The sequence below is a fragment of the Octopus bimaculoides genome, chromosome 11 (assembly GCF_001194135.2).
Source record: "Octopus bimaculoides isolate UCB-OBI-ISO-001 chromosome 11, ASM119413v2, whole genome shotgun sequence".
Classification (NCBI taxonomy): Eukaryota; Metazoa; Mollusca; class Cephalopoda; order Octopoda; family Octopodidae; genus Octopus; species Octopus bimaculoides.
Window position 1 is genome coordinate 67,038,113 of NC_068991.1, and position 16,895 is coordinate 67,055,007.

At 37.0% G+C, this 16,895-nt stretch overlaps 1 protein-coding gene across 1 annotated transcript in view; it reads left to right on the top strand.

Annotated features, from left to right (window-relative positions):
- LOC106876701 (WD repeat-containing protein 43) overlaps positions 1-16,895 on the top strand; it is a 25,044-nt gene that overhangs the window by 4,975 nt on the left and 3,174 nt on the right. Inside the window, exons 2-15 of the mRNA XM_014925362.2 lie at positions 220-366; positions 987-1,108; positions 2,273-2,390; positions 3,373-3,491; positions 3,740-3,836; positions 6,136-6,200; positions 8,275-8,434; positions 9,464-9,547; positions 11,239-11,358; positions 11,663-11,803; positions 13,912-14,033; positions 14,723-14,786; positions 16,170-16,283; positions 16,683-16,755. Coding sequence (XP_014780848.1) covers positions 220-366; positions 987-1,108; positions 2,273-2,390; positions 3,373-3,491; positions 3,740-3,836; positions 6,136-6,200; positions 8,275-8,434; positions 9,464-9,547; positions 11,239-11,358; positions 11,663-11,803; positions 13,912-14,033; positions 14,723-14,786; positions 16,170-16,283; positions 16,683-16,755 — 1,546 coding nt within the window. The remainder of the gene's footprint in view (positions 1-219; positions 367-986; positions 1,109-2,272; positions 2,391-3,372; positions 3,492-3,739; positions 3,837-6,135; positions 6,201-8,274; positions 8,435-9,463; positions 9,548-11,238; positions 11,359-11,662; positions 11,804-13,911; positions 14,034-14,722; positions 14,787-16,169; positions 16,284-16,682; positions 16,756-16,895) is intronic.

Here is a 16,895-nt window from a genome sequence, read left to right on the forward strand (position 1 = left end):
CTTCTCTCTGGCACAAACCTAAACTGCATCTTGTCTAAACTAACTCTCTCCCTGCTATATATATATATATATATATATATATATAAATATATATGTGTGTGTGTGTGTGTGCCCTGTTTTTCTTTTCAAGATATGTTTTAAGACTGACTTCAGTGCTAAACATTTACAGTTATCTTCAAATTTTCCCGTTTTTAATAGTTGATTTGTTTATATTTTCAGGAAAATTTACCAAAGAGTAAAAAGAGAAAAAAATCTCTAGATGAAACAACTTCTACGGCTGAGAGCCTGGATCTGGTTGCACTTGGCACTGCAGCTGGAAATGTCTTTTTGTACAGTGTGTTAAAGGGTGATGTACACAGTCGTTTGGTAAGTTAGGTTTTTAATTGTGATAAATGACACTAATTGAACACTTTTATTGTTGATTAGTCCTAGATCAACCCTGATCCAGAAGATCTATAATCAAAGGGGTTACAATTGTGACCCTCCCATCTTTTATTCATATGTAGTGTACAGTTGACAACTATGTCCAACCAATATCACCATAGAAAAATGGACATAAAAATTAACATCTTTAATCGAAAAACTGGATTTTGCTAAGTAATATCCGTAAGGACACTAGTTAAAAACTGTATTAACCCTTGCCTTCCGATCATTGGTGATGTCGAGAAGCGAGACTTCTGTGTGTAGTTAAATTACTGCTCTTTCATGTAAAAGAAAATCCTCTCTATCTTTTGGAGAGGTACAAATGGAACCATTTGTTGGTTTTGGTTTCACAAGACATTTCAGATTTGATGTATTCCAACAGATTGATTAGTTATTGCATTTTCATAACTATTTTTACTGTCTGCTCATTGTGTAGTAATGTTGTTGATTGAGGTGTATGGGTGTGCCATGTCTACAAACTTTATGTAATTCCTGTTTTGAAATTTCATTAAACTTGATCAGTTAAATTAACCCTTCACTCACTTTCTACTCTTCTTTGATAGGAAAACGGTCACAGTCTCATTGTAAATGATATCTGCTGGCATCCAGAAAGAAATGTTTTATACACATGCTCCAGTGATCAGCACATTGCGGAGTGGGATCTATCACTTGGTAAAGTAAATCAGTAAGTAAACACATTTCCATGTCTTGCTGCTCGTACACTGCACCTTACCATTACCACTAACTTCCAGACAAGCCAATAATAGTGCCTCTACTTAGCCACTCCATTTGATTTATAATAAAAGCAGCCAAGTGTTACTCAAATCAAATTTCATTGTCTTAAGAAGAAAACGACATATTAGATGATGTGGTTCTAGATTGATATAGCTATATTTGAAAATGTCAGGCTGGTCGCTGCCGGAATATGTTCTCTCCTAGGGCTGCATTCTGTACATATATTACTCTTTACTCTCCTTTACTTGTTTCAGTCATTTTACTGTGGCCATGCTGGAGCACCGCCTTTAGTTGAGCAAATTGACCCCAGGACTTATTCTTTGGAAGCCTAGTACTTATTCTATCGGTCCCTTTTGCTGAACCGCTAAGTTATGGGGGATGTAAACACACCAGCATCAGTTGTCAAGTGATGTTGAGGGGACAAACAGACACACAAACATATACACACACATATATATATACATATATACGACGGGCTTCTTTCAGTTTTCCGTCTACCAAATCCACTCACAAGGCTTTGGTCGGCCCGAGACTATAGTAGAAGACACTTGCCCAAGGTGCCATGCAGTGGGAATGAACCCAGAACCATGTGGTTGGTAAGCAAGCTACTTACCACACAGCCACTTCTGCACCTGTATTCTGTATGATTCTACATAATTTGCCACATCATTCATGACTGAACTGCTATATGTTAAATCTGAGAGGCCATGCATAAGTTCTGTTTGACGCAACAATTAATAACCATTTTTCCATTCATCACAAAATGGTGTTTGGATACAGAATGAATAATGATCTACTTGAAAAACAGGTATGTGTTAGCAAGGAAGTACCTTATTCTTCGCCGCTTGCTATCAGAAATACAATGAAGCAGTTGGAACTCTCTTGTTCTTCAGATGTAATATAAAATAGAATTAAATAAAAAAGAGTTTGCTGTGAACTCGTTTTATTTTTGCTTGAAAATAATTACTCTGTGCTGCTGAAACATTTGTTCAGCAGTGCTTTGCAGGCTTGAAAGTAGACAGTCACAGTTGGTCAATAAAACATTTTTTACAAAGTTTCAACAGTTTATAAACATTTGCATTTAGCTTATTACTCTTGGTTACTTATATTTCAGTAAATGGAAAGCTAGCAACAATATATTACAGAGCATATGTCTACCATCAAAGAACACATTAATATCAGCCGGGAACCTTATTAAATTATGGGATCTCGATAAATATGAAGTAATAAAGGTAAGAACTGAATATTTCTCACTGCATGAACTTTTTTTTTTTAAATAAGGGAGGCAATTAAGTTTGCTTCAGTCTTTTGATAAATTTGTCCAGTTTCCACAAATAATGATGATTTCAAACTGGCACAAGGGCCAAGGATTTAAACAATGATGTCAGTCTCAGTACTGTGAGAACATGTGGCCTCATGGTGAGGATGTTGGACTTACACTCATATGGTTGTGGTTTCGATGTCTCGACCAGGTGGCACGTTAGCTCATTCCACTCAGCTGAAAACTAGGTGCCAACAACAGCTGGAGTTCACTCTGTGATGGACTGACGTCCCATCCAGTGGCTGTACTTTGGGTCATCCAATACATCTTCAAACCAGGACAAACTCTGGCCTAAGTCGTTTAACTCCTGACAGACCTAAGACTTGATTAGTGCTTAATTAATTGACCATGGCAGGATGAAAGGGTACATTGGGGTTGAATTCAACATGAAGAAACATGACTAAGTACCATTATGTCATTTCTTCTAATCTACTACCCTATCTGAATTCACAATGTCAATTAGTGTGTTATTTAATGAACCATTATAAAAATAAAGAAACTATAGAATGTGTAGTTAGAAGAGTGAGGATTTCAGAAATTGGTCAGGTTTTAAATATAGGTATTTGTTAGAAAATTGATGACTAGGAGAACTCTCTAATGCACTTTTACTGGTTTCAATATAGTTCACAATTTCTTTTTAATAAATACATATTTTTTATTTTTCTATCTTTCTTAAATTATTAATACAAATTTTCAATTTTCTGTTTATAATAAATTCATAGTCTGTAGAAAAAAACATAAATGGGCTGATTTGTTTTTTTTTTTAAAAACTACTTTTATTAATTTACATGTATATGTAGACTTGTTTTAATTATGAAATACTGTTATGAAATTAGTGGATTATGAGAAACGTGTAAAATAGTTCAGAGTTAATACTGAAATTTTTCCTTCAGAAATTCAATGGTCATGCTACTGAAGTATTACAATTATTACCTGTTGTTACGGATCCTAAGCAACATGAATCTTCGTATTTTCTTTCTGCTGCAGTTAACGATCGCCTTATTAGTGCTTGGTAAGTATTTCTCTTCCCATGCCCTTTGTTGTTTTTATTTGTGAACATACTATTGGGTTGTCCGGAAAGTTCATGCCGATTTTTAAAGGAAAGAAAAAGGTCAATAAATACTTGCCGTTACATTTTTAATCAACCAAATATGAACCAATTTTGTTGCACAATGCGTCTCCATCTTTCCTTTAACTTGAAAATACCCTCTTCCCAGAATTGAGGTGGTTTCATTTGTTTACTATTCTCTTCCCTAACAGGGCTATTAACTCAAACAAAGATGAGAAAAATGCCATAGCTTCATTTTCTCTTCCGGATGAACCAAAAACATTGGCTTTATCAAACTTAAAAGACCAGGTAAGCTTAATTTGCTCTGAAATTATCCTGTCTTTGTTACCAGATGTTTTTGTTTTGTTTTTCTTTTTTTCTTTTCTATGCTAGTATGTGTTGTGTCAATCATTGATTGTGTTTTGCTTGATGTTTTAGCAATTAGTCCTCCATTTTGCTTTGACTCAAACTGCTGAATTTCTCCACAAATTTAGAATGACTGCAGCCTGTATGAGAAAAGAGTTCCATAAGGTGGGGTGGTTGCTGCAGCAAGTATTGCTGGCCATTCTCTCTGGTAACACCTTTGCAATCATGTCCACAAGGCACGGCTAAATATGCCAGTTGTTCTGGAGTGTACAACTGTAACCCTCCCCACTGACTTCTACTACTTAATTCCTCCCTTTTTTTTTCCTTTGATGACATAGTTATGGGGATTTTTCTCTCGCTTCCATGCCGGTTGCACGTAAAAAACACCATTTGAGTGTGGCCGTTGCCAGTACTGCCGGACTGGCCCTTGTGCCGGTGGCACGTAAAAAGCACCCACTACACTCTTGGAGTGGTTGGCATTAGGAAGGGCATCCAGCTATAGAAACTCTGCCAAATCAGATTGGAGCCTGGTGTAGCCATCCGGTTCACCAGTCCTCAGTCAAACCGTCCAACCCATGCTAGCATGGAAAGCAGACGTTAAATGATAATGATGAATTTAATCTTTTATACTTCTAATGTTTTTTTTTTTTCTTTTCTCCCTATAAAAATATGTTAATAAAAAGTACATTTTGAAAATGAGAAGAAAATGTTATTTGAATAAATATACTTAAATCAAACACCTCGTAATTCATTAAATGATTTGTGAGTCACAAAGTCAATAAAACCAACTGATATGATGTTATAACTTGTCTCCTGATATTAGCAAATGAAAGTTATTGTTTAGCCCTGGGTCAACTGTGATCCAGCAGACCTTCATTCAAGTGTCCCAGTCATGACTATCTTTTCTTTATTCTGTTTTTTTATCTTTTTTTTTTTTTTTTACATATTTAGGACTACATTATCTAATAATCCCTTTAAAGATTGTACAGTGTGATTTGAGGGAGTATTATCTCAGATTTATTTAGTATCAACATCTGTTGTGGATATTTTTACTCAAAGTGATTTACATTAGTCTTTGGTAAATGGATGTTGGTGTCAGGCTGGATTTGTTTGCAAAATGGTCAACTTGTTAAGATATTGGGCTACAAAAACAAAGTCGATGAGCTCAAATCTTACATCTAGTGTACAACAGATAAAAATATAATTTATTCTATTATTTTAAGCACAATTGCAACATAATATGTTGAGAAATTACTGGTCTTGTGTTCTTGCTCTGCATGTTGCACTTTGATTTTTCCAAACCTTTACTCAGTCCACCAGATTCAACTGCTGAAAAATCAGCTTATTAGTGATGCCATCATTGGTAACTTTCCTAGCTATATCAGCACTATAATAGGTTGTGTGTTAACCTTTTCACGACAATGTTTTTAACAAAATACCGTATCTCTTTTTTCACTTACTTTTTAAAACAATAATGGATTTGGAGAAAGTGAAATCGAAATTGAGTTAAATTTGACGTCTGGCACCCATTCCAACGTCGTCTCCCTCATTGGACACAAAACTCAGCTTGTGAAGACTTATTGAGGCAAGCGAAATCGGGATAGCACCTGTGCCCAGTGTCGTCTTTCTGGCACTTGTGCCCGCAGCATGTGTAAGGACTTTCGAGCGAGATCGTTGCCAGTGCCCCTGGACTGGCTCTTGTGCAGGTGGCACATAAAATACACCATTTTGAGCGTGGCCGTTGCCAGTACCGCCTGACTGGCCTTTGTGCTGGTGGCACGTAAAAAGCACCCACTACACTCTCTGAGTGGTTGGCGTTAGGAAGGGCATCCAGCTGTAGAAACCTTGCCAAATCAGATTGGAGCCTGGTGTAGCCATCCGGTTCACCAGTCCTCAGTCAAATCGTCCAACCCATGCCAGCATGGAAAGCGGACATTAATCGACCATGATGATGATGATTTCTCACTGAATTACATATTAAGGTTGTTGTTAGGAACTTGACTTTAGCAACAGGTTCTTACACGTAATGGTGGGATGCTGTGGTTTTACATCAAAGAACCTGAGATAGATTCATATAAAGATTAACACTGGCAGACAATAATATACCTTTTACCCTCATTTATGTCTTTTGTTTTACAGTATTTTTTTCCTTCTTTCTTGTTTCCAGGTGAGACAAAATCATTTCTCTAAAAATCATTCCTGCTTCAAATAATACAATGTTGTTTTCCTTTTCTTTCTGCAGGCTATCTGTTTGTCTGTGGTCACTAAAAGTGGACAGTTGTTAATATTTGAACATGTCTTAAATGGGTAAGTCTTATTATTTGATATATGAGAGTAAGTAAATATCGTAACAAAGATAAAGAGAGGAAGTTATGTAACGTTGGGTTTTACTCTATCTAGTTTGCTACTTCACAGTGCTAAGTTCAAAATACTATTGTATAAATCTTTTCTGCATTTTTTTTTTAACTCCTACAAAGAAAAGTCCAATGTCTATATTTCATTTTACCCTTTTGTAGACATTTGTAATCAGAATGCATTGCCTGTATCCTCTTCCTGTTCTGCATCATCATGTCCATTTCTTGTGCATCAATTTGACGGGTCTTTTGTCTTAAGGTTTTGCCTCCTGAGATCAGCTTTTGCTACATTTTCCATGTGTTTGTCGGTCTTCTTCCACAGATTCCTTCCACTTCAATTGCTTGATACTTCTTTACCCAAATGTCATCCTTTACGAACATCACATGTCTGTACCTTTAGCACACATCTACCTTCATATCCTTAATTGCCAAGCGGGATCACTGCCAGAGCAGCAGTCTCACTTCTGTGCCAGTGGCACGTAAAAAGCACCATTTGAGCACGGTCGTTTCCAGCTTCGCCTTGCTGGCACTTGTACCGGTGGCATGTGAACAAAACATTGGACTGACTCCTGTGCAGGTGGGACGTAAAAAACACCATTTTGAGCGTGGCCGTTGCCAGTACCACCGGACTGGCCCTCGTGACGGTGGCACGTAAAAAGCACCCACTACACTCTCGGAGTGGTTGGCGTTAGGAAGGGCATCCAGCTGTAGAAACGCTGCCAAATCAGATTGGAACCTGGTGTAGCCATTTGGTTCACCAGTCCCCAGTCAAATCGTCCAACCCATGCTAGCATGGAAAGCAGACGTTAAATCATGATGATGATGATGATTGTATAATTCTTGTGAACTCGCCCACCCACTTACCATCTCCAGTCCCCAGTCCACTTCTCTATATATATACCTCCCTGTAACTTGGGTGTACAACTTCTATCTCCTCACGTCCCATCTTCATCTTTCTCTTCTCTCTCTCCTCGTCTGAGGGAACCATATGTGTCTTCTAATGCAAGACACTTTTCTGTCCTTCATTACCCCCCCCCCCCTCAGTTGAGGAGTTTTGTCCTGCAAGTTACTCTGTGACCCTCACTGCTGCTAGTGCCACATAAAAACCATCCAGTACATAATGTAATGTGGTTGGCATTAGAAAGGAAATCCAGACATAGAAACCAGGCCAAAATAGACAGCAGAGCTATGTGCGGCCTTCTGAATTGCCAGTTCCTGTTAAACCGTCCTGCCCATGCCGACATGGAAAGACAGACATTATATGACGATGATAATGATCTTAGGTTTACTTGGATTATTTCCATTTCTCTCTTTCTCTCTCTCCCCTTCTCAATGTCAGGGAGATTAAGTGCACTGCTGTCATTATATACACTTCTCACCAACAATGTCCTCACCAGTGACCACACTGCTTTGTGGTCTACATTTCACACTCTGGTTCTTGTATCACAAAACATTAACAAACCTCATACTTCCAGGTTCTCTCCCAACTGCACATGCATGGCATCAAGTTTCTCTTTACGTTACCTGATATTGTTTCCCACTTTCTTCCACTCTTTTCAAGCCTATCTCTTCACCATCCAGTAGGACCTTTATAATTCTACTTACTCAACCATTTTACCATCATGTTAATTTCTATCTTGCTGGAACCTTTCTCCATTCATGAATTTAGTCTGTGGCTCAAATGAATCCCCAGTTGTCTTCTGCATTATAAGTTTCTATCTCCACTTCCTTACTGATGTCCATGGTGCATAGTATTTCTTTGAACCTTGAAAATAGTCAAGAATTTGGATTGTTAATTAGTAAACATTTAATATGTTTATTTATTCCATTTTCCTAACAAACATTCTTATGTAAAGCTCTGATTGAAATTTTACCTGCTAAAATACTTTAATGAAAATACAAAGTTTGGTAACAGGAGACCAGGAGCAGTTCTTTGGTAGCTTAGTATCAAAAAGATTAAAGCTGTTGAGACAGTTAATAAAGTGATAAGAACTCACCTGATTAAAATATTTTCCTATTTCTTTCAGAAAGATGAAAAAACCAATTCGTCCAAAAGTAACAATCAAGGTCGTCAATAGTTCTTCAGGAAAAACTCTTCCAATTTTAGTCTCTTACCCCACACAAGACAAGGATGGTACCATTCTGCTTGCACATAGTAGTTTTATTAAGCCTGTTTTTGAACAAGTGGCAAGTATCAGCATTTACTCTTTAACTTTTTTTTCAATTTTAGAATCTAAATCTCACTGTTTCTTCTTGTTTGTTGTTTCTTTTTTTTTTTTTGCCATTCTTTTTGTGTGTGTGTGCAATATGACCTGTCTTGCTTCATCATAAAACTTGGCAATAAAAAGCACATCTGGCCATACCTATGCCTTGTTGTCAGTCTTGGTTTCTCACTGTTCATCCCATTGATTTCACCCACAGTCGATTACTACAATTGACGATCGTGGAGCATTGAATGTAGAATTGTCTTACATGGCTGCTTCTTGCATTAGTTGGTATAATCATCAGCTTCTCGTTATCTCATCATATCCTTTTCTACTATAGGCACAAAGCCTGAAATTTTTGGGGAGGGGGCCAGTTGATTAGATCAACCTCAGTACACAACTGGTACTTAATTTATCGACCCCGAAAGGAAGAAAGGCAAAGTCGACCTCAGCAGAATTTGAACTCATATTGACAAGTCTTCTGTTAAAACTGATACAGTTTGCTTCTGATATCCACTGGTGAAATGTTTCTATTCTGAGTGGTTCTTTGTTAGAATTTTGTCTCCCAGTGTAGTTTATTGACACAAGTCTCTGTGGTAGTATGGATGATGCCATTTCTGTAAGGCTGGTGGTGTTTCACTGGTTCATTGCATTATCCTGGCAGATAACCAATTATCATATTCACCACAGGCATGGCTATGTGGTTGAGAAGCTTGCTTCCAACTATGCGATCTTGGGTTCTCACCTACTGTGTGGGCAAGTGCCTACTTCCATAGCTCTGGCCAAACAAATCCTTGTGAGTAAATTTGATAGAATGGAAACTGAAAGAAGCCATCGTACATATATGTATGTTTCTGTGTGTACCCTGCTTTGACATCATGTGATAGCTGTGAATGAACATGTAGTAATATACTCACAAATTTTATAGCTGAATTGTATGTATTCTGTTTGTATCCTGATATTGTATGTGTTTTAAACATTAATTTTTCTTTTCTTTTTTCATTCAATTCAGGCTTCTAAAAATATGACAGGAGAAATAATTGTAGAACATAAACCTTCTTTACCAAGTCAATTCAGTGGCTCAAATGCTCAGAAAGTAAGTAACACCACAATTTCCTTTCCTCTGGGTTTTGGAGAATCTTAGAGTTTCATTATAACTCTTGTTGGTTGTTGACCTTATTAGTTTGATGGTTTTTATAATTTCTTATACTTCATTTGACCATGTATAGACTACTTCTGTCTGGTCACAGCTAATACTATGAACACTGTTCAGTACAATGAACCAGGCCTGTTCTAAGTTCTTAACAATTCTGGTATCCAGTATGAGTCAGAAGAGTAATTGAAATGAGTTTCCATCAACACCAAAGAACTCAGTTGTTCAATTAGCTATGTTATGTAGAAGGGTAAGCTGGCTATGAAGGAGTGATGCTAGAGCTGTGGAATCATCATCGTTTAACGTCCGCTTTCCATGCTAGCATGGGTTGGACGATTTGACTGAGGACTGGTGAAACCAGATGGCTACACCAGGCTAAAATCTGATTTGGCAGAGTTTCTACAGCTGGATGCCCTTCCTAATGCCAACCACTCAGAGAGTGTAGTGGGTGCTTTTACATGTCACCCGCACGAAGGCCAGTCAGGCGGTACTGGCAACGGCCACGCTCAAAATAGTGTATTTTATGTGCCACCTGCACAGGAGCCAGTCAAGGGGCACTGGCAATTTCACCCCTTCTTATTAATAACTGCATTGTTTCTTTCCAGGTAAACTGACATTTGACTGTTCACAGAAGACTTCAGATGTAACTAGTAGTGGCTTCTCTTGAAAATGGACAAAATTTAGCATCGTGGTGTTATCAAGTACCTGCAGAAAAAGAGTTTAGTCGACTAGGTCATTCATGCTGACACGGTTGCTACATTAGCGGTTGATGCCTCCAGCTTTATCGACAGTGCAAAAGAGGGAAGTTGAATTTAGGAGGGGAAGGGAAAGTTTTGAAACGGACCCAACGTCTGGACATCCAGCAACTGCCACCTGCAAGGAAAACATCCAAAGGGTTTTTGAACCCAATATTTACACACTATTGTTTGTGGCTTTGTATTTTTTTGAGAATCCAAAAAGGAATTTTTTGATTGTGTAGAAATGTAAATTACATTCCAAACATTAGCTTAATACTGACAAAGTTGCTTTATTGAATTTTTCATTATTTTTGAAATTAATTAAAATTGTGGAAGAATATTTCAACAGAAATATGGTAACAATTGGGTTAAGCATTTTTACCAGTGACTAAGCTCTGAATCAGTAGTCAGGTTACATGAACATATGCTGCCTCTTTTCATATCTTCTTTTACAGCAGTGACTGTGTGGTAAGTAGCTTGCTTACCAACCACATGGTTCCGGGTTCAGTCCCACTGCGTGGCACCTTGGGCAAGTGTCTTCTACTATAGCCTCGGGCCGACCAAAGCCTTGTGAGTGGATTCGGCAGACGGAAACTGAAAGAAGCCCGTCGTATGTATGTATATGTCTGTGTTTGTCCCCCTAGCATTGCATGACAACTGATGCTGTTATGTCTATGTCCCCGTAACTTAGCGGTTCGGCAAAAGAGACCGATAGAATAAGTACTAGGCTTACAAAGAATAAGTCCCGGGGTCGATTTGCTCGACTAAAGGCGGTGCTCCAGCACGGCCGCAGTCAAATGACTGAAACAAGTAAAAAAGAGTAAGAGTAAAGATATACAGAAATTCATCAAAATTTTCCTGCTCAACTCTTCACATGTTTCTGTGTGTTTTTTGCAGGTGATCCTTGGAGAAGTGTCAAAAGATACAACTATTTTAACTCCTAGTCATTTGGTATCAAGCGGTCCAAAAGTAGAAAACAACACAAATTTCTTAAGTAAAAAGAAACGAAAATCAGAGGTATGGCTAGACTTTTTTATTTATATCTGCTGCTTTATTTGCACATCCTTGTTGAGTGTTTTATACATTCTCATTCACATTGCTCTTTATTTTTCATCCTTTTTATTATTTTATACATTCCTTGTACACGTTGCTATATTTTTTTTTATACAATTTTGTACTCATTGGTAAGTTTATTATATATCCTTGTGTATACTACTATCTTTATTTTATACATTTTTGCTACGTTTAGTTTATTTTGTACATCCTCTACATTCTGTTACAACTTTGTGCTTGAAATTTGTCTGTGTGTCTCTACTTTCAGCTTTCCTTACAAGAACGTCTAAAGGCCATCAACTATGATCAGTCAGTAGAAGTACCAACGACAAATCAACCTCCTCTTGCAGATTCTATGGCTGTTCTATTAACACAAGGCCTTACTAGTGAAGATAGATCAATTTTAGATGTAAGCTAGATTTTATTTCATTCCTCATAACTGTTTTAAAATGTGGCTGTTGTAAGAGTTGACTATTGTTGTGAATGTTAATTCAAGTACACAGAAATGTTAAAACTCTCTTGTCGGTGCCATATTAAAAGCACCCATCACACTGTAAAATGGTTGGCATTGGGTAGGGCATCTAGCCATAGAAACCAAACCAAGTCAGACTGGACCCTGATGCAGCTCTCTAACTTGCCAGCTTTGGTCAAACCATCCAACCCATGCCAGCATGGAAAATGACGTTAAAGGATGATGAAGAGGAGAAGGGGATGTTCTTTTCTTCTTATTATTCTTCTTCTTATTATTATTGCTATGTTTAGGTTCTACAGCTTAAAACAAAAAGATCAAATCTCATTGGTATTGTTTTTGTGTTGTATCCATCTTTGATCAATATAAGTAGCAATGAGATTGTCTTTGCAGGTGTTTCTATCTGCTCTAAGAATTTCCATTAACAAACAGGTGCAGGCATGGCTGTGTGGTTACGAAGCTCACTTTGCAACCACTTAGTTTCAGGTTCAGTCCTACTGCATGACACCTTGGGTGAGTGTCTTTTATTATAGTCCTGGGCTGGCCAAAGCTATGTGAGTGGGTTGGGTCACTGGGAACTGAAACAAAAGCCTATTACGTTTGCATACATATGTGTGTACATGTGTTCATATTTCTTTGTCTTGATGTGACACACTAATTGTAAGCAAAAATCATTGTCATATAAATGGTGTCGTTCATTCATAATTTTCTATGGAAACATGTCTGGTCATTATGTTATTCTCCATTTCAATAAACTAGTAGAAATATTACCTTACATACCAGTGGCATGTAAAAAGCACCATCCAAACATGGCCGAATCCAGTGCCCCCCAAACTGGCTCCCATGCCGGTGACACATGAAAAGCACCATTTGAACGTGGTCGATGCCAGTGCTCCAGCATGGCCGCAGTCAAATGACTGAAACAAATAAAGAATAAAGAAATGTATAACTACTCTAGCCAGTGTATTGAGTTCTATACCAGATAATGTTTGCACTATCTAAAATCATCATTTCATGTATACTTTTCAAATTGTCATCTGTTGTACAGTTTGGCAGGATCTGCTGTGCCACAAGCCTGCATCGATCTCCAGTATCAGCTTTGGCATTGTTTCTGTAGCCAGATGCCCTTCCTACTGCCAACAACTTTCCAGGATGTACTGGGTGATTTTTTTCTCATGCTGCCAACACTAGTGAGGTTGCCATCTAACTTGCAAAACAGGAGAAGAATGGGGGGGGGGGCTAGTAAAGGGAAAGGCTCCCACTACTAAGAGGCCAAGGTGGGTGGCTTTATGCTAGGTGTTGAAAGGCTATAAAGTATGATGGAAGGACAAGCACAGGTGTCTTGCTATAGAAGAGATGCATGGCTGAAAGAGATAAAAGGAACTTAGTGATGGAGTGCTGGAGCAAACTCTCAAGGTTGAATGTGAGTATATGAGAGGATATGGGTAATGGGATATGAAAATGGATTCTTTCATAAGAGTGTGAAGTGGGAGTAAAAAAGATGGTTAACCATGGGGGTAAAGGTGAATGTAGTGGGATGATGAACAAAAGTGGAAGTGCAGTTGACTGGAAATACCAGTATGAAAAGGGATAAGATGAGAGCTATGGAAGTTGCTCAGGAAGTAGATTAAATTAGAATGTAGTGGGATGATGTGCAAGGTGTTTTTTTTTTTTTTACATAACTATACATATTTATTTGCTCGTAGTACAATGTTTTGTCGTATTTATATGTGTTTTACTATGAAATAATTTTCTACATTTATCCATGTTTAATCAGGGGTTTCCAATCAAATGTCTTTTAGTAAACAACAAATAAAGGAATTCAAATTGATATATATTGTCTCATTTTTAAATTAGGCCCATGAAGACCATTTGGGGTTGAATTAATTGGTTTGATTGTTATTTAATAATTCATCTGAAATCTTACACATATCCCTCTCAAATCTGTGATAAAGGTAACTGTAGGCTACTTATTAAAATGTCTTGTTAAATTTGTTGTGTCACACTTGATTGTGTATGATTGATTTGTTTCCTTTCTTTTTTCTCAGAATGTTCTTCGTAAAGAGCACAGTGAAGCTATTATACAGAATACAGTAAGAAAATTAAATATACAAGCTGTTATTCCTTTAATGAATGAACTTTCTCGGCGAATGAGTACACCACATTTAGTGTAAGTTGACTCTTGAATCCTTCTGAATTATTTCCCTTCACTACCCTACCCACTGTACCAGTTTCAATAGCAGAATAAGGCTGCACCAGGCTCCAATCTGATCTGACAGAGTCTCTACAGCTGGATGCCCTTCCTAACGCCAACCACTCCGAGAGTGTATATTCATGACTACATTTTCCCAGATGTCGACGAGGGTATGAACTGAGTAAAGTTTTGACTGCCATTTCTTGGAATTGGACGAATGCATTGAGGATGCTCCTCTGGATTATATGTCTGTCAGTTTGGCTCTTGTGTAACATAAATTAGATTGATGCAATCTTTGCATTGCCACCAGATTTACAAATGCTCAGGAGAATAATACTGTGGATTACGTTGGTCCTACTTCATACCTGCAGCTGGATTTGAAGAAGTGAAGGGCAAAAGTTGACCTCAGCTGTATAGTCAAACTATGAATGAATACCATGGACAAATATAAACATTGACTACCACTCCTATCAACTTAGCTTAATACATGCTGGTATATTCAGTTGTCCTGAAATTGTTATTTGTATATGAAGCTAGAATCAAATTCTGTAATATAAATTATGGAAATGTTTGATTCACTGAACTCTTAAATAACCATTTTAAATCAGTTTTTTTTTCTTATAGATATGGTTTGATTAAATATTTTTTGTTTTGTTTCTCTTCAGATTGCCAATATATGTCCAATGGGTTAAAGTTGTTTTATCCATCCACACGTCATACCTAATGTCAGTAAGTATAGCACAGCCTATTGTCATAAACTATTCATGAATTTTAACTTCGCTATTTCTCAATGTAGTGAACAGTCCTTATTATTAAACTATGAAGGTGCTGAGCTGGCAGAATTGTTAGCACACTGGGCAAAATGCTGTTCTGAATTCTGCCGAGGTCGACTTTGCCTTTCATCCTTTCGGGGTCAAAAAATTAAGTACCAGTGAAACACTGGGGGTCGATGTAATCAACTAGTCCCCTCCCCGAAAACTTCAGGCCTTATGCCTATAGTAAAAAAGATTATTATTAAACTATGAGATTGGAGATCTATTTTCATCTGAGTACACTCAACTAGGTGGGCCACCCTTTGTCTAACTCAGTGGTTCTCAATCAGGGTCCTTTTTGACCCTTGTTGGGTATCAGATAAGATTTTGCCATTAAAATTTATGGGCAATAAATTGGTTACACTTCTGCAATACGCAAAATATTTTTTAACAATTTTTTTAATACAATTCCTCATAATATTTAATTATAAAAATATACGATCCTTGGATGGTCCACTGGAGTAAAATAGAAATCTAAAGTGTTCACAGGTAAAAAAAAAAATGGTTGTGAACCACTAATCTGACTCATGCATTCTTTTACAATGAGAGAGAATTTGACCTGGTGATCAGTTTTTCAGTCATCCAACATTTAATTAAGTTAAAAACGAATTAAAATCTTCCACCAAACCTTAGTCACAATTTATGTAACACTAGCTAAATGATAATTTTACTAAATTTTTTGTTATATTTAAAGTAAATGAAAGAAAGACAGAGCATCTCAAAATTAATACAGTAACGAAAGGGTTAATCTTTGTTTGCCCTCTCAATTCCTCCAGCTTATAAGGGATTGTGCCAATGTTATTTTACATGTATTGTACATTGCTACTCTTTCTGAACACTTTAACCCTTTTGTTACCATTTTCTGTTGAAATGCATAGACTTTTTTTGACTAATTTTTAAAATAATCGGGAATTTAGTAAAATAATTTTGCCATTATTAAGCTAGTTTTTAGAACATACATCAGCATAACATTTTGATTCACTTTAAAACAAGAATATGTATTGTAGAAGCAAGGGCAGTCTCAGGCAGTTTGGTAGCAAAGGAGTTAAGCTCTTGTGGCTTATTTCACACCCACCCACCCACCTTTGCATATCTTTAAACTCAAACTACAGAATAAGCTCTGTCTGCCTCCTTGTACCAGGTGATTTTAATACATTTACTAATAAACCCCTCTTGTTGATTAAAACTTTCCAATACTTCAATTTTCTACATAATTTTTGGCAATAAATGCTCTAGAAATGATTTCTTTATTTTATTTTCATTGTTTATTTAGCTATTCATTTTTGTTGTATTTCATTAGTTTCCAGATTTAATAGACAGTTTAAGTTCATTACATCGTTTACTGGATACCAGGGTGACCATGTTTACAAAACTAACTCGATTACAAGGCAAGTTAGGATTATTATTATCCCAGGTGAGTTGGTTTATTGAATTCTCTTTATTTTACCACACATTTCTCTTATTTAGCACTGTTTTTGTGAAACTGCTGTCTTTAATGGAACTGCAGCCTTGGGTGAAGCTAAAACCACAACTGTAACTGTGAAGCACTTCAGAGGAACTCACCCAAGCAATGCCAACATTAAAAAAAAAAAAGCTTGACATGAAAACAGCAATTATGTGATAGTTGTCATTGTTGCTGTTTCCAATAAATATGTCCTTCGTTTCTTCTGAATTCATAAATTGAGTACCAGGCATACAAGGGAGTAATTCAGCATCATCATCAGTTCTAATGTCCATTTACTGCCCACATTGAGACGTTTTGAATCCTCCAGAAATTTCTCTCTTTTTAATTGTGTTAATCCTGTTCTTGCAGCTCTCGTCTCGGCATCAAGATGAACAGGAAGACATTCAACAGGAACAGCATCCGCTCCTTGTTTACCAAGATGGTTAGTTTATTTATTTTTTTAAATTGTTTTTTAATTTTTAACATGTTTTTTTTTTTTTTACCTGTTTTCCTGTTTGCATCACTAAATTTATGTATACAGCTGTATGTATGTGTATATATACATGTATATATATTGGGTTG